This window comes from Enhydra lutris, unplaced genomic scaffold, assembly GCF_002288905.1.
Source record: "Enhydra lutris kenyoni isolate GAN:26980312 unplaced genomic scaffold, ASM228890v2 scaffoldscaffold83, whole genome shotgun sequence".
In the NCBI taxonomy this organism is placed as follows: domain Eukaryota; kingdom Metazoa; phylum Chordata; class Mammalia; order Carnivora; family Mustelidae; genus Enhydra; species Enhydra lutris.
The window spans coordinates 2,574,167-2,600,255 of record NW_019154167.1 but is presented as its reverse complement, the minus strand read 5'-3'; the positions used below and the strand labels follow the sequence as shown (position 1 = coordinate 2,600,255).

The following is a 26,089-nucleotide window of genomic DNA, read 5'->3' as shown; positions in this document are numbered from 1 at the left end:
GTTTTAACACTTCCTGGGAAATAGCACCTCTAAGTTAAAAATCTAAATTTAAGTCTTACTTTATGGAATGTTTTGTGAACACAAAAGCTCAGTGAAAGAGGATAGAGAAACGATTTTCTCATATTGAATTAGAAGTAGCAAACAACAAAAGCACAAGAACAAGGAGTTGCCTAATGTAAATGAGGATGGAATGAACTGGGGCGTTTCTCTACATAAATGACTGATTTTTCAGCCCCTGCTCTGGAATAGCTGTATCTTCAGGGGAAGATACTGCCAAGCCCTGCAACACAAAAGAGATATGTCATCTACCCCATAACCCAGTGAATGCTATCATGCAGATATGGTCAGTGCAAAAACATGGTGCAGAAAAATATTGCTTAAATTTGTGTTGAAGTGTGAATATACGTCAAAGACGGAGAGTTCATAGATAAGTATGATAGTTATGAAGGTGGTTGTAGTTCACCAGTGTGTTCCCCAGAACTGACAGGAAATTAAGCAATGCTCACTCTGGGGTTACATTTATCAATTTCCTCACAATCTGAAGGTAAATGACATCATCCTTGGTTTAGCCAAAGACTCGGGATTCCAAGCCCAGGAGGCAGTGAATACTGGTGGAGAAAGAACACATCCTTTTGTTTGGGAGTCAAACAGACTTTGGCTTTAATTCTGTTTTGCCCTCTTCCCAGCTTCATGACCTTGCACAAGAGCCAAAGTGCCCATTTCCTCATTTTCTGGTCAACTGTCCATTGTATCATTTCTTCGTGTCTTTGTAAGTGAAATTAGGTAGAAAAATCTCACTGCTGTTTACATTTGCGTCTCTTTGATTATTAGGGAAGGTGAATATCCTTCATGTATCATTTACTTTTAATTTTTATTTTGATTGTTTGGGTTTTGAGAAGCCCCACTTGAATAGCACTTTCCTTTCTCCACAGAACAAATTGATATAAAACCAATAAAGTTGCAGGTGGGAGCCAAAATATCAGCTCTTGTACAATGGCAAGATAAGTTGCAGGGCATTGATTATTGTGAGAATCAAGTGAGCCTTATAACACCGCATTTAAACAAATCTACCCAACAGCCTAGAGGCTTGCAACTGCACAGAAAGGAGAGAGAAACATGTAGTTAAATTACTTGAGCTTGCTCACAGGAAGTAAATAGGAGCAGGGTAGAACTATCCCCACAGAATATTATAGATTGCCAAGCTCCTGGGTGACTCAGTTGGTTAAGCGACCAGCCTTGGCCCAGATCATAATCCTGGAGTCTCAGGATCAAGTTCCACATCGGGCTCCCTGCTCTCCCTTTTACCTTTCCGCTCTCATAACATCTCTCTCCCTCTCACAAATAAATAAAATCTTCAAAAAAAAGAATATTGTGAATTGCCTATTTATACCTTTGCTTATTTTTTCCCACTCTGCTATTTGTTCTTACTATTCTGTTTTGTGGACCATTTGTTTTTGTGTGTGTGTGTGTGTGGCAGTTTTTTTTTTTTTTTTTTTTTTTGTTCTTACTATTCGGAAGCTCTACTTTAGATTAGAGGGTTTTTTTAAATTGAAAATGGTTTTGTGAAGTTTGTCATCCTGTTTTCAACTTTGGTTTTTTTTGTGTGTTTTTTCCATATTTTTTTATTTCAGTATATTCAGATACAGATCTCTTTTCTTTAAGGATTTTGATTGATGTTTTATGTCTAAGGAATGACTGTACTTGAAAAACCTAGAAAACATTCTGAAGGATAAATGAGACATACCATGTCCCAGGGCCTGAGAAATAAAATTACAGAGATATAATTCTTCACAAATTAATGTATTCATTCACGGCGATCAGACACAAGAACCTAACAGGTCTTTTTAATGGACAATGACCAGCTGGGTCTTAAAATCTGGTAGAAATAAGGTGCCAGAAAAGGCAAGAAAAATATGCAAGAGCTATTTTTAACTGGATCTTCATTTTATGATAAAGGGATTTGCTAAGTCTTTTCAGGAAATCACCTTACCCCTGTGGTTTGAATGGAAATTAAAGAGACACATGTTGCCATTTCACTTTCAAGTCTTTTAAAAATGAACGTTTTTCCCCTTTAAGTGAATTTCAGTTAACTTGGCGATTCTCCTCCCTCTAATTGAGGGAAAGGCCCCCTACTTTCCCCATCACAGGGAGGGGGCGGAGCATTCTCTGAGAAGCTTGAAGTGAGCTGTGCCCGGCCAGTCTTGGGGGAGGGGCTGCGTTTCACGAGGCTGCAGCTGACAAGAAGCTTCAAGGTAATGGCTGTCTTAAAGCTAGTTATTTTCTGGGAATTTCTTCGGGGTTTTGTGTTATGGTGAAAAAAAAAAAAACGACAACAGACGTTATTGCCTGGGAGAGGTGGGAATGGAATAAATACGGTTTGGGGAGAATTGCTGTTACTGTGACAGAATCAATCCCATGAAAATTTAGTTTCTCTCAATATTTTATGAAGTCCACAGTGTGAGAATGGGTGATCAGATTACAGCTTCTAAATTAAGACTTCAGTGAGGCAAGCTGTTCATGTTAATTTTTACATGGCATTCCATGTTTCTATTTTTGTTACAGATTGTATTATGTTTTGATGTAAACATTTATTATTCTACACGAAAAGTAACTGATAGAAAAATGTAAGCATAAAAAGTGATTGACAAGTACAAACACAAATATAAATGTATGTGAACGAATGTGGGAGGGATTCAGATATGCTGTTGAGTGACAACATTTGTGTAAAATATATGCATTTTCCTTAAAGAGAACTAGACTCCCATGTTAACAGTCAGCATCTCTGAAGTGTTCAGATTACTGAGGATTTCAAAATACATTTTTATTTGGATTCAGCATTTTTAGAATTGCTTTATTTCATGATTATTTTTATAATGAGAAGAGCACAGTGACGCTGCAACAGTATACCTGTTTGGTTTCAGACACATAAACATTCACAGACACGACAGACATGCAAACATACCCCTCTTGTCTTTTGCCAATAGTGGAAATTTTCCTGGACCTGATCGAGCTCATAGCCTGGTTGCTGTGTTGGCTACTGCCCTGCATGTGTCCTCCTTGCAACTCATTCTTTCAGACCACAGGTATGGCTGTGGTCAGCAAGAACTATTTTTCTATATCTTTTAAGTCTATTCAGGGGGTTTGGTTTATTTCTGTTAGCAGTTTTAAAAATATCATGTGACATGGTACATCCACAGAATTGAATGTTATATAGCTGACAGATGAAGTATGAACATGTAGTGATTTGAAAAAAAATGTCTGAGAAGTAGTATTAGGTGAAAATGGAAATTGTAGAATGGCAAGCACTATATTATGTCATTTAAAGATAAAAGACTGCCTTAATGCTCTATGTCTAACAAAATCACAAAAAATATAAGGCTGCCTGCTAATGGGATTGTGTGGTTGGAGGCATAAGACAGTCTTTACTATCTTTATGTAAAAATAATTCTTAATATATATTTAGTCAATTTTTAACAGTAGCAGAAAAAAGTTTGAGATAAAATGTTACAAATTAGGGGGAAATTACATTTAAAGTCATTCATAATCAATGAAAATACTTATTGATATGGAAAAACTTTCAAACCATGTGCTTGAGCATGGTGAAAAGCTGGTCTGAAATTATATACATTCATGGGTATTTGTAAATAAAGATTATGGAAAAATATTCAGGAAAAAATAATATTAATTATTTTTCTAGAATTATACTTTCTTTTTATAAATCATCTTTCCAATTTTCAGTAACTGCAATTTTTATCAACCCATTAGAAGTAAAGACATTAGCATTCAGTGTTTTGCATAATGCATAACAAAACTCTAAATTTGAGCATGGTATATTCTAGAAGCCTGAGAAAATTGCTGGTTTGGCAGCATGTAGTTCTCACCCTTCCATAAGAAGGTTCTGGTAGTAATAGAGTGCAGTTTTGGCACTGGTCACAAGATGGCGCTTGCCAGAGTCTCCAAATTTTCTCTAAGCAACTATTTTTATGGAGTGTGCAAACAAAGACATGAAATGTATTTTGTAGTACCAGACTATGAGACAGCACGTAGAGTATAATTATAGCGTTGTTGAAGAAAACTGCATGTCCAGAAGAAAAAGCCTCACATGAGAACTGATGAGAGAACTCAAAAAGAAAGCATTTTTTTAAAGTAACTACATAGAATTCAGCCTATAGAAAACACAAGGCAATTGTTATTTCTCTACTCTTTTGTCCTCACCTCACCTTTTCCTAATAAAGATGATATCAACATGAAGCAAATAACAACTGTATCACAGAGAGCATTTCAAATAATAACCAAAAGGGTGATAAACATGGCATCTACATTGTAGATGAAATTTCCTCATTTCCTGTGTTTCAGAATGACCCTCATGCTGAAGTTTTGGTAGGGAAGTTTCTTTCCACCTTTTCCATTGAATTGGTTTGATTCCCTGTCTCCTTTGGGACAGTCTAGGTTAATATCAAAGATACACGTGACCTGGGGAATCTGAATGTGATGCCCATTGAGCCCCAGAAAGGCAGTGTGACCTCGGAAGTACTGAGCAGGGAGAAGGCTCTGCTGGACAAGCAGCTGGAGTGAGAATCAAGACAGCCAGATCACAGGACCAGATCCTCTACGATCCACGTGACATTGGGTAAGGCTCCTCCCATTCCATGTTAAAACATGGTTAAGTTGAGAATATGCAGTACAATTTTTTTTCCTGGCTCGGGAGCCATAGCATTTTAAATTTTAAATCATATATTCTAGTGTTAGGAAAGAATTATCTGAAACTTCTAGAAAGGAATTATATAAATGGAAATCTACTTATGGAAGACTTGCAGGTCTCTGCCAACTGCTTGACTCTCAAGAAATCTTTGAAAACTACTTCTTGTTGAGGTCATTGTGCTATTGTCTGAATCCAGGAGACACAAACCCCAGTACCTATGTCTGATTGCCTTGGGTAGATAGGGCAGCACTGGCAGCTTTAAAAAGTTAAGATTACGTAAGGGGCACCTGGGTGGCTCAGTTGGTTAAGCATCCAACTCTTGATTTCAGCTCAGGTCATTGACTTAGGGTGGTGATCTCCGGGTCATGAAACCAAGCCCTGCATCAGGCTCCGCTCAGCGGGGCATCTGCTTCTCTCCCTCTCCCTCTGCGACTCCACCCTGGCCATGTGCTCTGTCTATATATATAAGGTAAATAAATAAATCATTTTTAAAAAGCTAAGATTACCCTAGAATAAACCTCAAGAGGCCCCAACGTACCAAAATATCCAATAATAGAAATGGTCTCCCTGACACATTCCCCAACACCCCCCATCTCGTACCATACACACCCTCATTCATTTCTTATATGTAATAGCTATAATAAATATATAATAGTGGGACATTATAGAATTACTTCTCTTTCATTGAATTTTCACATATTTTCCCCCAACCACAACATTTCTTTGGTGCCAGGCATATATTCATCTTTTTGTATGTCTTCTCCATTTTCATTGTCCACCTTCCTTCTCCTTTGACAGAAGAAATCCTTTTGCTTATTCTCTTTTCTCTTTGCCTTTCCTTCAGTGACTATTTTCTTACTCCCTTATTTAAGTGACTATTTCTTATCTCCCATTCAAAATCACTTACTCAAGCTTCCTTACAAGTTTTCAGGAGGATATGTTTAAGCACTGAATGCAAAAAATTATTTTTAGCCCTGAGGCAATAGAGGCCTCTAAAATCACAGTTTTTGTGGTTAGCTGGGCAGACACAGCCCAATGACTTAAGGATTTTTCTAAATGATTCAGAGTTCACTGATTGATTTCTAGTCTATATCCAGATGTACCAATCAATCACACACACGTTCAGATCTTCAATGATTCATTTGGAACTTCTTTTATTTTGCCTTTCTGATGTTCTTACCTACTCCTTGCTGCACACTCCAACTGTTACTGAACTTTTACAAATGATTTTAACCAGTCCCTTTTTTTATTAATTCCAAGAAGATTATAGTAAAGCTCTGTTTACTACATGCTCTAATGATGAAGTTATGGCATTCTCATCAACCTTTATTTTATTTCTTTTAATATATTTCCCATTCCATCATCCTGAATCTTAATTTCCTAGCAGCTTCAGCCATTGGCACTATGTAGGTATTAGTATTACCTGGGGAATACAAAATCTCCAGACATGGCAGCTTTATCTAGGTCACTGATGGTACTTTTTTCTTTTTTTTTTCCCTCTCTGTCCATTCACATACATTTAGCCAGAGATTATGAAATCTTTTTGTCTCTGGCCATGATTCACTCTCTGGCTAGCCTTTTTCTTACCTGGCATATTCATTCTTAGCAAACTTTCTTCTGATGTTCTTCCTCTTCAGGTGGGCTGACGTTCAGCCAAAGAACATTAATAATAAGATTTTAACTTTGTTTATAACCAGTTTCAGTTATTTGTTTGTGCCTATGCCTTAGGAGTCATTCGATATTTTGTATATCCATGAAGTATCTATAATTCCTTGCTTTACAGTGTTCATGGCTCCCTCATGGTTTTTACAAGTGTTCTAACTGAACAATTTCTACTCTTTTATATGAACCTTATACACTAAAGATATCGATATTTGTTTATTCTCAAGCCACACTATCTCTCCTTTGGCTTCTACTTTATCACTGGGGACATAATTCTTAACCATATCTCTATATCCAGATTATGACACTTAGGCTTCTACTCCTTCCTTTCCTTCCATTCACATAGTTGAGTGGCATGTGAGGACTTCACTGTAGTTAAAGACTCTGCTAATGAGGGTAAGTTTCACAAACTGTAAGGTGCTGATGTCATCTGGATTCTTGACATTTGTCCTGTGTTAACTAACTTCTAATGAAGGGATATTTAGTGAGTATATAAATTTATAGAAAGAGATACATAACTGCATTAAAAGTCATGTGTCTTAGGTAACTGCCCAGTATTTTAAAGTGAGTTCAGAAATATAAGTTAGCAAAAATTAAAGATATTTAAAAAATTAAATTTCTAACATATTCTTTGTACCCTCCAGAAAATATTTTTATACATATCTTGTGGTACCCACAATCTTTGCTGGTATTTGTGACCCAAAGTACAAATCAAACTCTTATATGTATTCCCATTATTCTCACAGTGAAATATGAACTTCTTATATTGGTTATATTCTGATTTTGAATGCCTTTTTAAGGCTTAGGTTTATTGAGATATGATTTACATGGAGTTAAATTCACTCTTTTAGGTGTATAGTTTGATGAGTTTTGACAAAGGTCTGTAGTCATGTAATAACCGATAGAATCAGGCTATAGATATAATTCCAAAATGTTCCCTCTTGCCACATTGTAGTCAATACTTTTTACCCTCATTCCTGATGACCACTGATCTAATTTTTGTCCTTACAGGTTTTAATTTTCCAAAATATCATATACATGGAGTCATATAATATATAGTTTTTTTACATCTTGTTTCTTTCACTTAGCATGATGTTTCTGGTGTTTACCCATATTGATCAGTATCAGTACTTCATCTGTTATTCTGTTTTTCTACAATTTGTGTATCTACTTATAAGTAGATTTATAATTTTAGTAATATGATTAAAGTTGTTATAAACATTCCAGAACAGATCTTTTTCTGTTCATAAATTTTTATTTCTCTTGCATAAATACCCAGGAGTGGAATTCCTGGATTACCTGGTAAGCCTATGTCCAACTATATTAGAAACTGCCATACTGTTTTATAAAGTAGCTCTGAGATCTTGTATGTTCATCAGCAGTGTATGCATTCTAGTAGCTCTGCATCATTGCCAGCTGTTGATACTGTCAGGTTTTCTCTCTCTCTCTCTCTCTCTTTTTAAGATTTTATTTATTTATTTCACAGACAGAGATCACAAGTAGGCAGAGAGGCAGGCAGAGAGAGAGGGAGAAGCAGGCTCCCCACTGAGCAGAGAGCCCGATGCGGGATCCTAGGACCCTGAGATCACAACCTGAGCCAAAGGCAGAGGCTTAACCCAGTGAGCCACCCAGGCACCCCGGTTTTTTCTCTTTTTAATATAAGCCATTCTTATAAAAGTGTTATTGATGTATTACTGTGGTTTTGCTTACATATCCTTAATTATTAATAGTGTTGAGCATCTTTCAATGTGTTTATTTGATATTCATATACCTTCTTTGATGATGATCTATTTAAATTGGGGGTCCATTTTTTACTGGGTTGTTAATCTTATTACTGGATATATATTTTGGATAAAAGTTCTTTATTAGATATGTGTTTTGCAAATATAACCTCCTGTGGATTTTCATTTTATATTTTTAAGAGAAGTTTTCAAGTCCAATTCATCAATTTTTTTTGTATGGTGCATGCTTTTTGTGTCTTAATAAATCTTTGTTTAAATGAAGGTCTCAAAGAGTTCCTACTTTGTTTTCTACTAGAAGTTTTATAGTTTTCACTTTTATATTTAGGTCAGTAATTCATTTTGAGTTCATTTTTTATATGGTCTTAGGTAAGGGGCCAAAATGAATATTTTTACCTACAATGTCCAATTTTTCCAACACTATTTGTTGAACAGACCATTCCTCCATTTAATTACCATTGTCAAAAATCTATTGACCATATTTGCTGGTCTATTTGTGTTCTATTTATCTGTACATCTATTTTATAGTATATAATCTATTTTATAATATAATAACTATAATAATTAATAATTGATAACTAATAATATACTTGATTGCTGTAGTCAACTTTTTAGGGGAGGGGGAAGAGCAGAGGGAGAGGGAGAGAGAATCTTAAGCAGGCTCCACACCCAGGGGAGAGCCTGATGCAGGGCTCAATCTCATGACCCTGAGGTCACAACCTGAGCCAAAATTAAGAGTCAGATACTTAACTGACTGAACCACCCAGGCCCCCTTGATAGCTGTAGTCTTAAAATCAGATAGCATGAATTTTCCACTTTGGTATTTCCATCCCAAAAGTGGTCTGCCTATTCTAGTTCCATTATTTTTCCATATACACTGTAGAGATATCTTTTCAGTTTCTTCAAAAAATCTTCTGAGATTTCGGTTGAGATTGCAATGATTCAACAGATATGTTTGGAGGGAAGTTACATCCTAAAAATAGTTAATCTGTCAGTCAGTGAACATGATATATTTCTTCATTTATTTAGGTCTTCTTTGATAACTTTCATCAATTTTTTGAGGTCTTCAGCATACAAATGTGCACATATTTGTTAGATTTGTCTTACCTTAGTATTTCCTAGTTTTTTTTTATGATATTATAAATGGTACTTCGTAAAACTTCCAAACTTTAGGGGCGCCTGGGTGGCTCGGTCATTAAGCATCTGCCTTTGGCTCAGGTCATGATCCAGCCCTGCATCATTCTCCCTACTGTGCGGGAAGCCTCCTTCTCCCTCTCCCACTCCCCTTGCTTGTGTTCCCTCTCTCGCTGTGTCCTTCTCTGTCAAATAAATAAAATCTTAAAAAAAAAACCTTCCAAACTTCACTATATAGAAATAAATTGTTTGGGGCACCTGGGTGGGTTAAAGCCTCTGCCTTTGGCTCAGGTCATGATCCCAGGGTCCTGGGATCGAGCCCCGCATCGGGCTCTCTGCTCAATGGGAAGCCTGCTCCCTCCTCTCTCTCTGCCTGCTTGTGATCTCTGTCTGTCAAATAAATAAATAAATAAAATCTTTTAAAAAAAGAAATAAATTGTTTTATATTGACCTTACATCTGATGATACTGATAAACTGCCTTATTAGGTCTAATAGCTTTTTGGAGGGGTTATCTACATGGATCATCATGTCTGCAAATAAAGATAGTTTTATGTCTTCCTTTCCAATATGTATGCCCTTAATTTACTTTTCAGGCATTACTGTATTGGCTAGTATCTCCAATATAGTATTGAATAGTATTGGTGAGAGTATACATACTTTCCTTGTTCCTGATCTTAGGGGAAGAACATTCCATATATCATCATTAAGTATGATGTTAACTTCAGGTTTTTTAATAGATATCCTTGATCATATTGAGAAAAATCCTTTTAATTCCCAGTAATTCCCAGTTTTTTGAACTTTTTTATCATGAGTGCCTATAGCATTACATAAGATGCTTTTTTTGCGTCAGTTGAGATGATCTTCTTTTCCCCCTTTGGTCTGTGGATATGGTAAATTACATTGATTTGCAAATGTATAACAATCTTTACATTCCCAGGATAAACTCCATTTGGTCATGATATATTATCCTTCGTCCATATCATTGGCCTTTTTCTAGATAATTTTCTACATCATTTCTATACCTAACTAATATCATTGGATCCATTTGTTTGTTTATGAGAGACATTGATCTGCAGTTTACTTGTTATGGTTCTTTTTCTAGTTTTGGTATCAGGTTAATGCTGATATCAAAATATATTGGAGATTGTATCCTTTTTTTACTTTATCTTTTTTCACTATTGTCATCTCGCTTGCATAGGGTACATTATTTTGCTTAGAGTGGAGCCTGGTGTGCCAGAAGGTTTTTTCCAACGATTTTTCTCCACCTTATATTCAGCAGTCTCTTCACATCTGTGCCACTAAAAGGGGGCTCTTTCTGTACACTCTTGCCTATTTTGCAGCAGTAGGTTCCTGTTATTATTAGGAGCTAGCCTCTTGGTGAGGCAGGGAGTGCTCTTTGTTGTCCTGTCCAGCCTCAACCTTAGACAGGCCCTGTGCAACTGGAGCTTGAGGCTTGTGCTTTCTCAGCATTCTTTCCTCTCAACATGGTAGCTAACCTCTAATTTGTACCTGGAGTTGGTCTTTGGCAAGAGATATATTCTTGCCCCTTCCTCATCAGTAGCTGACCCCTGCTTTTATTCATGTAAGAATCTGAACCTAACTAAGGTTTTCCTACCCCACCTCAGGGGCAGAGGTTTTGTTTTGTTTTGTTTTGTTTTTAATTTATGTTATTATGTTTTGTTAGTCACCATACAGTATGTTATTAGTTTCGGATGTAGTGTTCCATGATTCATTGTTTCCATATAACACCCAGTGCTCCATGCAATATGTGCCCTCCTTAATACCCATCATTGGGCTCACCCATCCCCCTACCCTCTAAAACCCTTATTTTGTTTCTCGGAGTCCATAGTCTCTCGTGGTTCATTCCCACTCTGATTTCTCCCCCTTCATTTTTCCCTTCCTTCTCCTAATGTCCTCTGTGCTATTCCTTAATGTTCCACAAGTAAGTGAAACTATATGATAATTGACTTTCTGTACTTGACTTATTTCACTTAGCATAATCTCCTCTAGTCCCATCCGTGTTGATGCAAATGTTGGGTATTCTTCCTTTCTGATGGCTGAATAATATTCCATTGTGTGTACGGACCACATCTTTATCCATTCATCTGTTGATGGGCATCTCAGATCTTTCCACAGTTTGGCTATTGTGGACATTGCTGCTGTGGACATTGGGGTACATGTGGCCCTTCTTTTCACTATATCTGTATCTTTTGGGTAAATACCCAGTAGTGCAATTGCTGTGTCATAAGGTAGCTCTATTTTTAACTTTTTGAGGAACGTCCACAATGTTTTCAGAAGTGGCTGCACCAACTTGCATTCCTATCAATAGTGTAAGAGGGTTCCCCTTTCTCCACAACCTCTCCAACCCTTGTTGTTTCTTGCTTTGTCAATTTTTGCCATTCTGACATGTATAAGGTGGTATCTCAATGTGGTTTTGATTTAAATTTCCCTGGTGGCTAATGATGTTGAACATTTTTTCATGTGTCTGTTGGCCATTTGTATGTCTTCACTGAAGTGTCTGTTCATGTCTTCTGCCCATTTCTTGACTTGATTATTTGTTTTTTGGGTGTTGAGTTTGAGAAGTTCTTTATAGATCTTGGCTATCAGCCCTTTGTCTACAGTATCGTTCACAAATATCTTCTCCCATTCCGTGGGTTGCTTCTTTGTTTTGTTGACTATTTCCTTTGCTGTGCAGAAGCTTTTTATCTTGATGAAGTCCCAAAAGTTTCATTTTTGTTTTTGTTTCCCTTGCCTTTGGAGACGTGTCTTGAAGGAAATTGCTGTGGCTGATGTCGAAGAGGCTACTGCCTATGTTCTCCTCTAGGGTTTTGATAGATTCCTGTCTCACACTGAGGTCTTTCATCCATTTTGAGTTTATCTTTGTGTGTGGTGTGAGGGAATGATCGAGTTTCACTCCTCTGTATATAGCTGTCCAATTTTCCCAGCACCATTTACTGAAGAGACTTTCTTTTCTTCCGTTGGATATTTTTTCCTGCTTTGTTGAAGATTATTTGACAGTAGAGTTTGGGGTCCATGTCTGGGCTCTCTATTCTGTTCCATTGGTCTATGTGTCTGTTTTTGTGCCAGTACCATGCTGTCTTGATGATCACAGCTTTGTAATATAGCTTGAAATTAAGCAACAGATACCCCCAGCTTTGATGTTGTTGTTGTTGTTGTTGTTGTTGTTGTTGTTGTCATTGTTGTTGTTTTTTAACATTTCCTTGGTGGTTCAGGGTCTTTTCTGGTTCCATAAAAATTTTAGGATTGTTTTTTTTCAGCACTTTGAAAAATGTCATTGGTATTTTCATCAGGATGGCATTGAAAGTATAGATTACTCTGGGCGACATAGACATTTTAACAGTGTTTATTCTTCTAATCCATGAGCATGAGATGTTTCCCCATCTTTTTGTGTCTTCCTTCAATTTCTTTCATGAGTGTTCTGTAGTTCCTAGAATATAGATCCTTTACCACTTTGGTTAGGTTTATTCCAAGGTATCTTATGGTTTTTGGTGCTATTGTAAATGGGATTGATTCTCTAATTTCTCTTTGTACAGTTACATTGTTGATATATAAGAAAGCAGCTGATTTCTGTGCACTGATTTTGTATCCTGTCACATTTCTGAATTGCTGTATGAGTACTAGCCATTTGGGGGTAGAGTCTTCTGGGTTTTCCATATAAAGTATTGTGTCATTTGCAAAGAGAGAGAGTTTGACGTCTTCCTTGACAATTCGAATACCTTTTATTTCTTTTGTCCTCTGATTGCTGTTGCTAGACCTTCTAGTACTATGTTGAACAATAGTGTCAAGAATGGGCATCCTTGTCATGTTCCTGATATTAAGGGAAAGGCTCTTAGCTTTTCCCCATTCAGAATTATATTTGCTGAGGGTCTTTCTTAGATGGATTTTATGAAATTGAGGAATGTTCCCTCTATCCACATATTGTGAAGAGTTTTAATTAGGAAAAGATGCTGTATTTTGTCAAATGCTTTTTCTGCATCAATTGAGGGGACCATGTGATTCTTGTCTCCTCCTACTTATGTGTTCTATCACATTGATTGATTTGCAAATGTTGAACCACCCTTGAATCCCAGGGACAAATCCCACCTCGTTGTGGTTGTGGTGGATAATCCTTTTAATGTACTGTTGAATCCTATTAGCTAGGATCTTGTTGAGAATCTTGGCATCCATATTCATCAGGGATATGGGTCTGAAATTCTCCTTTTTGGTGGTGTCTTTATCTGGTTTTGGGATCAAGACAATGCTGGCCTCATAAAAAGAGTCTGGAGGTTTTCCTTCTGATTCTATTTTTTGAAACAGCTTCAGGAGAATAGGTATTATTTCTTCTTTGAATGTTTGGTAGAATTCCCCACGGAATCCATCAGGTCCTGGACTGTTGTGTTTTGGGAGGTTTTTTTTGTTTGTTTGTTTGTTTGTTTTTAAAGATTTTATTTATTTATTTGACAGAGAGATCACAAGCAGGCAGAGAGGCAGGCAGAGAGAGAGGAGGAAGCAGGCTCCCCGCTGAGCAGAGAGCCTGATGCAGGGCTCGATCCCAGGACTCTGAGATCATGACCTGAGCCGAAGGCAGCGGCCTAACCCACTGAGCCACCCAGGCGCCCCTTTGAGAGGTTTTTGATCACTGCTTCAATCTCGTTACTGGTTATTGGTCTATTCACATCATCAGTTTCTTCCTGTTTCAGTCTTGGTAGTTTATAGGTTTTCAGGAATGTATCCATTTCTTCCAGGTTGCTTAATTTATTGGCATATAGCTGTCAATAATAATTTCTGAAAATTGTTTTTATTTTCTTGGTGTTGGTAGTGATCTCTCCCCCTTTCATCCATAATTTCATCAATATGGGTCCTTTCTCTTTTCTTTTGGGTAAGTCTGGCCAGTGGTTTATCAATCTTATTACTTCTTTCAAAGAACCAGCTTCTAGTTTCGTGATGATTTCTACTGTATTTCTGGTTTCTAATCATTGATCTCTGCTCTAATCTTAATTATTTCCTTTCTCGTCCATGGATTAGGTTTAATTTGTTGATTTTCCAGATCTTTAAGGTGTAAAGAGAGTTTGTGTATTCAGGATTTTTCTTTCTTTTCTTTTTTCTTTTTTTTTTTTTTTTTTTTTTGAGTGAGGCTTGGATGGCTATGTATTTCCCTCTTAGGACCACCTTTGCTGTATTCCATAGGCTTTGAACCGATGTGTCTTCATTCTCATTGGTTTCTATGAATTATTTAAGTTCTTCTTTGATTTCCTGCTTGACCCAAACATTCTTCAGCAGGATGGTCTTCTGCTTCCAAGTGTTTGAATTTCTTCCAAACTTCTTCTTTTTTTTTTTTTTTTTTTATTTATTTATTTGTCAGAGAGAGAGAGAGAGAGAGAGAGCGCGAGAGTGAGCACAAGCAGATAGAGTGGCAGGCAGAGGCAGAGGGAGAAGCCGGCTCCCCGCTGAGCAAGGAGCCCGATGTGGGACTCGATCCCAGGACGCTGGGATCATGACCTGAGCCGAAGGCAGCGGCTTAACCCACTGAGCCACCCAGGCGTCCCAAACTTCTTCTTGTGATTGAGTTCCAGTTTCAAAACACTGTGGTCTGAGAATATGCAGGGAATAATTTCAATCTTTTGGTATCAGTTGAGAACTGATTTGTGACCCAGTATGTGGTCTATTCTGGAGAAAGTTCCATTTGCGCTTGAGAAGAATGAGTGTTCTTTGTTTGAGGGTGGAATGTTCTATATATTTCTATGAGGTCCATCTGGTCCAGTGTGTCATTCAAAACTCTTATTTCTTTGTTGATTTTTTGCTTAGTTGATCTATTGCTGAGAGTGGCATGATGAGGTCTCCTATTAATGTATTCTTATCAATATGTCTCTTTATTTTTGTTCACAGTTGGCTTATGTAGTTGGCTATTCCCATGTTGGGGGCATAGATATTTACACGTGTTAGATCTTCTTGTTGGATAGACCCTTTAAGAATGGTATAGTGTCCTTCTGTATCTCTACATTATTTAGCTTAAAATCTAATTTGTCTGATATGAGAATTGCTACCCCAACTTTCTTTTGACGTCTTTTAGCATGGGGCATGGGGCAGAGGTTTTTTACTTCTACTTCACTCCCTACCCCTCCAGCAGCAAAGGATCTTTGCTTTTGTCCTGGGGATAGGAAGGTTTCCTGTCTCCCCCTTCCTGGATATGTGGGTTTTGCTTCTACTCTTCCCCCAGAAGCAGTGGCTTTTTACCTGTACCCAGGAGGGAAAGGTTTGTTTCTTCTCTTCTGGTGACTTAAGGCTTTTGCTTTTCATAATTGAAGGGTTTGGATAAGTGTATGGTGCTGTGTGTCTGTCTGCCAGCAATAGCTTTTTGCTCTCTACATACCTCAACCACTGATATGGGCTCTTTTTGATCTCCTGCTTTGGCCCTAGTTGTGTGTTTCTGGTTAAGGACTGAAAAAGAACTTGGCAGTGAGTGAGTGTGTAAGTATCTGGGATGCCAGGTATTCCAAACTATACTAGCCCATTAAGAATTTAAGAATTCATTAAAATTTCAGCTGATTTCTTTTTACCTGCTTGCATGACAGCCATCTCTGCCCCATGCTTTGCCAGAAGTGAAGCAGTACATGTGTCCTTCTTTTTTTTTTATTTTTTTTTAAGATTTTATTTATTTATTTGACAGAGAGAGATCACAAGTAGACAGAGAGGCAGGCAGAGAGAGAGAGAGAGAGAGAGGGAAGCAGGCTCCCTGCCGAGCAGAGAGCCCGATGCGGGACTCGATCCCAGGACCCTGAGATCATGACCTGAGCCGAAGGCAGCGGCTTAACCCACTGAGCCACCCAGGCGCCCCTTAAAGATTTTATTTATTTGACAGACAGAGCTCACAAGCAGGCAGAGAGGCAGGCAGAGAGAGAGAGGAGGAAGCAGGCTCCCCGCTGAGCAGAGAGCCTGATGCGGGGCTCGATCCCAGGACCCCAAGATCTTGACCTGAGCTGAAGGCAGAGGCTTAACCCACTGAGCCACCCAGGCACCCCACATGTGTCCTTCTTTAATGGGGCTGGTCACCCTTTGTAAGTCAGTTTACCAGAGTTCTCTGATGGGCTCAAGGAATGTTACAGTTTTGTAGATTATCTAGATTTTTATCATTGTTTATTTATCGGTGACGTTCTCTTATGCTTTTTCATATCCTAAGTGGAAGTGGAAGTGATACTTTCTAATAATGTTATGTATGGGTTATTTTTGTTTTCTTTGTTATTAAATATGCTTTAGAAAGAAGCAGATGGTTTCTAAAGCATATTCATAAAGAATGGATTTTTATATAATGTTTATGAAATGTTTCTACTTAAATTTATTTTTTAAAATCATTATTAGTTAAAATCATTTTATAGTATCATATGTAATACATGACTTCTTTGTATACACTTCTTTGGATTTTACACATGTATAGATTCATATAATGAGTACCACAGTCAGAATACAGAAGAGTTTCATCACCCCACAACTTTCTGTGCTGTTCTTGTATATTGCCACACCCTCCCCCATCTGTAATTCCTGACAGCCAATGATCATATGGTCATCATTATACTTTTCTCTTTTTGTAAATGTCTATAAATGGAATCATACAGTATTGTGGCAGACACAACCAAGGTGGCCCACCTCCTTCTGTAATTCACCCTCTTGAGAAGTGTGGATAGATCCTGTGACTTGTTTCTAATCAATAGACTTCAGCAAACATGATGGTATGTCACTCATTCTCATGATTATATTAGGTTGTATAAGATAATTTTATGTTAAATTAGATGCAGAACCAGGTACGGAATTTTAAGTTCCATGACTCCCATTACATAACCATTTCAAATTCATTAATTAACTCACCTATTCATCCAGGTACATTTACAGAGCACTTTTTATTTGCAATGAGGTGGATACAGTGTATCTTAGTGATTAAGAGCATGGATCCTGAAGTCAAAGTACTTGGATTAAAGTTCTGTGCACCACATGCTCTCTAGATATGCTGGTAAATGTCCATTAACCTCTAAAGCCTTACCTCTGAAATGGGAGTACTCGTAATACCCACTTAACAAGAGTTCATGGATCAACGGAGATGGTGTATACAGAGATCCTGGCAGAGCATATGGCACATGGTTAGAAACACTTTTGGCTTCTACAATCTTTGTCATTATTATGAATAATACTACTGTTGCTATGCAAAAATGAATTGGTTATGGGACTCTCTTCCATGAAATAACTATCTAATTATTAAATGAGATAATGTGTCAAGTGTTGGGAACAGGTTTAGATACTATTAGATCTATAATTAGTATCTATCTTCATTATAATAGTAGTAATAACAGGCTTTATTATTATTGGTTATCATTCTTCTCCCCTTATTTCTACAGAGCAATGAAATACAAAATATAATCCAGGGAATTTTTTTTCTCCTTTGCATTTTGTTTGGAAAATAGTAAGTTAGCATAGCATTTCCTGATATATGTGCAATATAGAAAATAAACAAATGAAAGAAATTATGGTTTTGATGTAATGTCCGTACTTGATTTGCATTTGTTTCTTTTTCCAAACATGTGAAATGAGAAGACAGAATAAGAAATATTTCATTATAAAACATATAATTGAATATATCTCTTTATTTAAATAAAGACATATTTACATTGACCTGATAATCCTCTTTAAATTATATAGTAATACTTTGAAAGCTTTGAAAAGATTAATTCTGTAATACAAATGATACTACTTTTGTTAATATTTGCAAGATCGACTATTTTGTTCTACTACTAGAAAGAGAGACTGGAAAACAGTGACTTAGATAAGATGGAGTTTATTGTGTCACTGAGTTAAAGTGTTTGCAAGGAGCAGGCCCCATTATTCAGGGGTTCAGGATCTTCCATCCCTAGTGAGTTGCATTCTTTTTCTAAGTAATTTGGTCCAGAATGACTATTTGAATTCTATCATGGTCAGCTTCTAAGGGGGAAGCAAGAGAAAGAGGGAAAGTGAAAAAAGCCTTAGTTGGCTCTTTACTGCATTTGGAGGTACTTTCTCTAGAACCTTTACAAATATTTCTGCATACATTCTTTGGCAAGAAATTTTGTCATATGACAGTAGCTTATATAGTAAGGGAATCTTGGAAAAGTAATATTTTAAGAGTTTACACTGCATCCTGAATGCAACTGGGGTTCTGCAAATGAGGATGAATGCAAACAGTAGACTTAGCGTGAGAAACAAGAAGTTTCTGTCCCAGTCATTATAAGTACGATACATGGTTGTAAAAAAATATTTTTTACAAACAAAGGAAATCTATAAAAGATTGAAAGGGAAAACTTGTGGCAGAAAGAATGCTATGGGGTTCACCAAACTCTTTCATTTTCCTCCTGGGTCACAGTGAGACTTCTTTCCCTGGCCTCTATGGCTGTTTTATCTAGTTCACTGTGACCAGCAGTGATGTTTGCTAGCCCTACCCCTAAAACCTGCCACAGGATTCTCCAGCCTCCCTCTTCATAAGATTGTTAGCCAGGTGCAAAAAATGCAGTGGAGGACTTCAAGGCTAAAGAAGATGGTACGGTCATAGATGGAAGAAGTTTGAATCTCTTAATGACTGCTAGGAAGAGTGATCCCTCCCATTCTAGACACTTGATCACCTACATTGTACTTTGACATCAGGAAAACAAACTTCTGTGGCTAAGCCTCTGAGATTTAGGGGTTGTTTATAGTACAGAACATTACATACTCTAATTATTAGAGCCCTCAATAATACGCCAGTCTAGAGATGATCTTCATAAATTTATTGGTACTTATTTTTCAATATTAAAGCTTATATAAAAGTGGATTTTTATAATACGTATGTTCTATGTTATATGATACAGAGGCCAAATAAAACACTTTGTCCTTAAATATCTTCATTCCCAAAATTATCACTAATGATATAGAAAATGGCTTTCTAAGTTAAACCAGAAATCTAAATTTAAATTCAACACAGGAGAATTTTAATGAACAAAATTTACAAAATACATTTCAGACATACAAATAAAGACATGTAAATTTTTAAAATTTAGTTATCCCCACATTGAATAGCCTGAGTGAAAAATACCAACAAAATATAAGAAGGAATTTCCAATTATTGATGAAGGTATTGAAGTGGGTACTTTCCTGCCAAACCAGGGATTTTTCTGACTTTAGTCAAAAGTAGCCATGTTTGCGAAGAATTCTCTGAAACTTTCCTAAAGCACTTAGCAGAAGAACTGAATAAAATGAAAGACTTGCCATGTTCTAGAAACTGAAAAAAAAAATTGTAAAGAAACCATTCTCTCTAAAATATGTACTATTTTAGTGCATTCCCAGTCACAATCTAAATGAGCTATCTTAATGGAGGTTTATCAGCTGGGTTGTAAAATTTACCTGTAAGGGTAAGGTGCCAGCAAAAGCAAGGTAAAAAATATGTTAGGAATACTTTAAACTAGTCTTTTGTTTTTTAACAAAGTGGTTGCTAACCTCTTTTTATCAAAATATCACACACCCTCAGACTTGAATGGAAATTAAATGGACACTTGCCATTTCACTTTAAACTTTTTGGGAAAATAAACGATTTCTACCCTTTCATACTTCAGCAGTTTAATTTGGCAATTCTCCCTTCTCTAATTCAGGGAGGTGCCTTCTGTCATTCCTATCACAGGGAGGGGGCGGAGCATTCTTTGAGAAGCTTGGAAGTAAGCTGTGCCTGGCCAGTCTTGGGGGAGGAGCTGCATTTCACCAGTCTGCAGCTGACAAGAAGCTTCAAGGTAATGGCTGTCTGAAAGCTAGTTATTTTCTAGGGACTTTTCAGGACCCTGGAGTAAAGATGAGGAAAATAGGGAGGGTGGTCTTAGAGTGGTGGGGAGGGTATATGCTTTTGAGTGAACTGCTGTTGTTTTGAAGGAATTGATCCTTTGGAAATTTTTTATCTCCCAATGCTTTAAAAGTCCACAGTAAGAGAAGGGGTGATCAGATTACAGCCTCTATATTAAGGCTTCTGTGCAGCATAGCCATTCATGCTAATTTATTGACTTGATATTCCATGTTTATATTGTTAATTTATAGACTTGATAGTCCATGTTTATATTGTTAGACATTCTGTTATTCTTTGACTTTTTAGGTATTTATTAATCTACACAAAACATGATAGATAAAAATATTTGACAGCTTGGGGGAAAATACTTTAAATGGATTGCCATATAGAAAGATTATGTATTTGTCATCTGTACATGAGTATGGAAAGGGGAACATGTATGTAGATGAGTGAAGCCATTTGCACATACCCATGCATGTATATATGTGTGAGTAGAAGAAAATTTGGGAGAAAATAAACGATGTTAGCATTTCTGGGTGGCCAGGTTACTATTTTAATGTTATTTTTCAGTCTGTTTCAGCATCTTTAGAGTAGATTTCCCATGATAATTTTTATAATCATGAAAGAAAAAGCTGAAACAACATACCCATTTTGTTTCAAACACATAAGAATTCATAGACACATGCAGACATGCAAACATACCTTGTTTTTTGCTGATAGGGGAAATTTTCCTAGACCTGATCAGAAGCTATGTAACCTGGCTGCTGTGTCTGCTACAGTCCTGCATGTGTCCTCCTTGCAACTCATTCTTCCAGACCACAGATATGGCTATGGTCAACAGGGCTGTGGTCTGACAGTGAGGAAGAGTGGTTTGTTTCTATAAGCACTTCTTAAAATGATTATCCAGCTTTATTTAATCATACAACAGAATACTGTGTATCTGGGGAATAGAAACATGAACTTCTACATCTAGTGATTTGAAATGTCTGAGAAATAGGATGACATGAGCAAAGCAAATTATAGCATTGTATTTTTCATATGAGCTCTCTTAAAATTAAATATGTATGTTAGTGACAGGTATGTATGCTACTACTGGACTTGCAACAAGGCTGAGAAAAACATGTCTGTCACGGTATTAAGGGATTATTTGTGTGGTTGGAGAGACAGGCTCTCTATTTAAAATACTGTTAGGATGTTATTATTATATTTATTCATTTACTTGGTTTACATCATCAGGGAAAATATTGACATAAAATGTTGCAAAGCTGGGAAAAAGCCTCATTTAAAGTAATTCATACAAAATCATGTGGAAAATACTTTTTTGTGTAGAATGATGTTCAGACTCTTCTCTTAATTGAGATCTAATGATGGTTTGAAGTGATATGCATTCATTTATACACGTAAAAAATCTGGAAAGATAGAAAATATTCCTAGTGAATATTTGTATAGAGCTGTACTTTATTTTGCATATATCTTTTTGTATCTTTTCAGTTTTTAATAAGCTTCTGGATGTTTTATAGCCAGAAATATTGTAATTGAAGACATTATAATCTTGTTATAATCCTACAGAACAAAACCCTTGGGCCTAGAACAAAAAATTATAGAAGCCTGAGACAGTTCCTAGCTGGCTAAATGTCGTTCCCACCCTCTCTAGAGAAGGATCTGATAGTGATTGCGGCACTGTCTGTACTTCTTGAGGAGTCTGCAGTTCTGGCTTTGGTCACAAGATGGCACTTGCCAGGTTTCCCGAAATTCTCCAGACAACCATTTTTATGAAGTAGGCAAAGCAATGAAACATATTTTGTATTTCTGAACTATGAGACAGCATATCAAGTGTAATTAAAATTCTGTTGAAAAAGTTATATATTTAAAGAAGGAAAAATCCACATAATGGTCAATGTGAAGATTCAAACAAAGCTCTACGGTCTGACGCATAGTAGACACAGGGTAATTGTTACTTCCTTTCCCTCTTCTCCCCACCTCACAGTTTTCCTGAGACCAATTATTTCAACATGAACCAAACAGATTAACAGTATCACACAGAGAGAATTTAAAATAATAAGAACAAGAAGAAAAAGAAACACATCTAAATTACAGATGAGATTTTATCTTAGTGTAGAGTCCCCCTGCCCTAGGTATAATATAAGGGGCACCAAAGTCCCATGGTATGTAATAACATAGAGTCCCTGACACACCACTTCAGCCTCATTAACCTCTGAAATATGTACACAAATTTACTCCTTAATACTCATGTGCAATAACAAGGGCATGTTCTTGAATTTGAGATATTATAAAACCATTTCTCCACTTCTCATTCCCCCAGTTTACATTATGTTGCATTTTTCTCCTCACCAAACATTGTTCTTTCTTTTACCTCATCTTTGTTTGCAGCTGCTCACTTCTACTTTGGCAAAACAATTTTATTTTCTGATACTTTTCTTCTTTTCCTTTTCCATATTCTAGTATCATCCATATTGTCCCATTCAAGCAACGTGTTCACGCATCCTTGGGAAATTCAGCTGGAGAAGAACAGGCCACACAAGCTGTGTACCCTTTGTAGTTCTGGGACAAAAGAGGCTTTGATCAGAGTATAGCTTTTGGTAGAAACTGCCTTATAGTGTCAAGAATAGCCAAACACCTCAAGTTCTGCTAGTAACCTCTTGGCACACACTAAATCATAATGGATGCCGAGTATGTCCTGTGCAATTGGAAAGACCAATTATGGCCAGCAAAAGTTTTATCTAGATCTGAGATGTCATCAAACAGCAAGAGAAAAAAGACATTTTCCCTAGAAGTTCAAATACTCTCACTGGATGAAAAAATTAAAGTGGAAAGCACAGAAACAAAGATTCTAAATAAATCTCAAATTGAAGCCCTTGCCTCCTCACTAGCAGCACAGTCAGAAGTCAGTTCTCCACCTAGAGAGGAAACAGCCTATGAAAGGTCACTAAAAGTGGCACTGGATATTCTGAATGAAAAAACAAATTTGAGCCAAGCAAGCAGTTCAGATGAAGAAGCAACCTTTACTCTGTCTCAAAATGATCCACAAAATCTTTCTGATTCACCCCCTCGTAAAAAGTATCGGAAGCATGAAGGAGATGGAGACTTTTCAAAATGTCTTGAGGAAAGTGAAAATGCAACATCCCTGTCAGTAGCTAATTTAGAGAATAATGATTCCCTGTGTGATGATAAATCACAGGTGCATGCAACCATTGATACTCTTGCAAATGAAATGGAAACAAAGTCATCAGAAAACTCCAGCTGGTATGAAACTTTTCCTTCACTTTCAGAATATGAGGATGAAAAAGAAAGCAAGAAAAAGATTGATATCTTGGCAGTTATGCCTCTGTATTCCACAATCAAAGAAGAGGACGTATGTGTTAAAGATGAAAAGTTCACTCCAACTTGGTCATCAGACACCTTCATTGTTCCCAAAGCTGTGAAAGAGGAGGCACAGGATATTTGTCCAGAGACCCTGGCTGTTTCCTCTGAATGCTCTACCTTCTCAGATAATACTGAAGATCCAGGAGAGGGTCCCTCAAATCCGTGCTCAAGTACCAGCCAGAATCAACCTGTTGAAATAGAAACAGGTGCTGCAGCATCCCCCAGGCGTTGTTCATGGGAATGTCAGGTTTCACTTAGTGCCTCTAACCGTGTCCTGGATTATTCACTCCTTCTCACGAATAATGAAAGAAATCTTCAGAGACTGGATTTTGAAGAACTTGGGGAAGAACTTCAAGCTTCTGATAAGTCAGCACAGCTAAATCCTATTCATGCTTCCATATTAGATGACAATGAGGAAGATGAAGAACTTCCACGCTTTGTTTTTAATTATGAACCTCGTTCATTTGAAACAGGAATGATAGTCTGGTTTAAATATCAAAAATACCCATTTTGGCCAGCAGTGGTGAAAAGCATCCGGCGAAAAGAGAGAAAAGCAAGTGTGCTTTTTGTTGAGGCAAGCATGAATCCTGAAAAGAGAGGCATTAGGGTGCCTTTTAGAAGATTAAAGAAATTTGATTGTAAAGAGAAACAAGCACTAGTGGATAAAGCCAGGGAGGAATACAGTGAAAGTATTGACTGGTGCATCTCACTGATTTGTGACTACAGAGTTAGACTAGGTTGTGGTTCTTTTGCAGGTTCTTTTCTTGAGTATTATGCTGCTGATATTAGTTATCCACTTAGAAAAGTAATAAAACAGGACACCTTTAGGAACTTATTTCCAAAGTTGCATAATGAGAATTCTGCAGAACAGATGGTTGTCACTTCTCAGACCAAGAAAATGTCCTTCCAGAAAATTCTTCCTGACCGAATGAAGGCTGCTCGGGACCGAGCCAACAAGAACCTAGTGGACTTCATTGTGAATGCAAAGGGAACAGAGAACCATCTTCTAGCCATTTTAAAAGGCACGAAAGGGTCCAGGTGGTTGAAGTCATTTTTGAATGCAAATAGATTCACTCCCTGTATTGAAACATACTTTGAAGATGAAGATCAGTTGGATGAGGTTGTGAAATACTTACAAGAAATCTACAAACAAATAGATGAAAAAATGCTGACTCTGATAAGAGATGATAAAATTAAATTTATCCTGGAAGTTCTTCTGCCAGAAGCAATCATTTGTTCAATTTCTGCTGTTGATGGATTAGATTATAAGGCAGCTGAAGCAAAGTATCTAAAGGGACCATCTCTAGGATGTAGGGAAAGAGAATTATTTGATGCAAAAATCTTATTTGAAAAGAGACGGAAACCATTAACAAATGAAGCTCATTAAATCTCTTGAGAGTCCAAACCATAACAGGAAACTTTCATAGATATTAGCTTTAAAAAGTCGCTGAACAGTTCTAACATATATTTTCCAGAAATGGGAGAGTTTGGATACTGTGTTCACTTTTTTTTTTTTGCCATCTTTAAGATTTGCGACTATTACTACATCTTTGTTTCCTTTTCTTATGTTTCTTCAAAGTCAGTTTTATTAACATATATCAGCAGTTCTACTTTCCCATACATTTTTAGAATACATAATTCCTAAATTATTTTTAAGAGAAAGTACTGTTTTGTTTTTTGACATTTTTTTGTGTCTCTGCTGTATAGTTAAATACAGTGTGCACAATCAGTTTAATATTAAAATTGCACTGGTATTAGATATTAAGAGAGATAATTAGAAAATAGTCTAAAGGACATCACTTATATATTTTTTGCTTAATTTTTATAAAATATTAGGTTTTCTCTTAAGATAGTTGAATTATTTTTCCTGCCATGCCTATTTATTTTTGGAAAAAAAAAACTCTGAGACATGGAACCAAAGATAGAGAGATGCTTTGCTATATATTATAACGAACTGCAATTGCTTTTGCAAAAAAAAAAAAAGTCTAATTCAAAAATAAAGTAAATAGATTAACTGCATGCAGTCTATATGTGTGTGAATAACATCTCAGCATGCAGAAAATAATTTTGGCAGCCTTTAACAGGATTGCTCATTTTATGTTTCCCTGAAATTCCATTTATGAGAGTGTCTGTTATTCAGTAGCTGAATGGTTTCTTAAAAGAGGCTTTTGGCTGTCTTCATTAGTAACAGTGACAGTATCTTAATATAGCCTTCTGACCACATGTGGAAGGCAGCTAGAGTCACTGTATTCACAGTCCTGCTACTCTAGATGAATGAGTCCAGACCTATTGCTTAAGAGCCATCTAGTTTAATATAAACTATAGAAAATGCAAGCACTTTGTTCTGAGTCTTGTATCTCTGAATACATAGTCATTTGTTTCAAACCAAGCAATCTTTATCATCTGGTTTATTCGTAAAATAGTTCACGTTGGTTCCAACAATATAAACGCCAACTGGTGAGTCATTCCAGGCTACTAGAAAGAGTAGATGGATCAGAATCTGTGAATTTGGAAATGGGTCACAGAAAAGGCCTCCATTTGGCCAAAGTTGACAATTATCTGAATATATTTTAAAATAAACAATTAAAAGTTAATGTTTGAAGCCAATGAAGTGTTTATTCTAACTTGAAACAAGACTTCAGTGA

At 36.8% G+C, this 26,089-nt stretch overlaps 1 protein-coding gene across 1 annotated transcript; it reads left to right on the top strand.

The window, feature by feature from the left end:
- The first annotated feature begins 19,991 nt into the window (after positions 1-19,991).
- Positions 19,992-24,960, top strand: LOC111161317 (MUM1 like 1). The gene is made up of 2 exons (XM_022524909.1): positions 19,992-20,013; positions 22,524-24,960. Exon 2 carries the CDS (start codon positions 22,741-22,743, stop codon positions 24,829-24,831), a length of 2,091 nt encoding a protein of 696 aa, XP_022380617.1. The 5' UTR covers positions 19,992-20,013; positions 22,524-22,740; the 3' UTR covers positions 24,832-24,960.
- Positions 24,961-26,089: the final 1,129 nt, after the last annotated feature.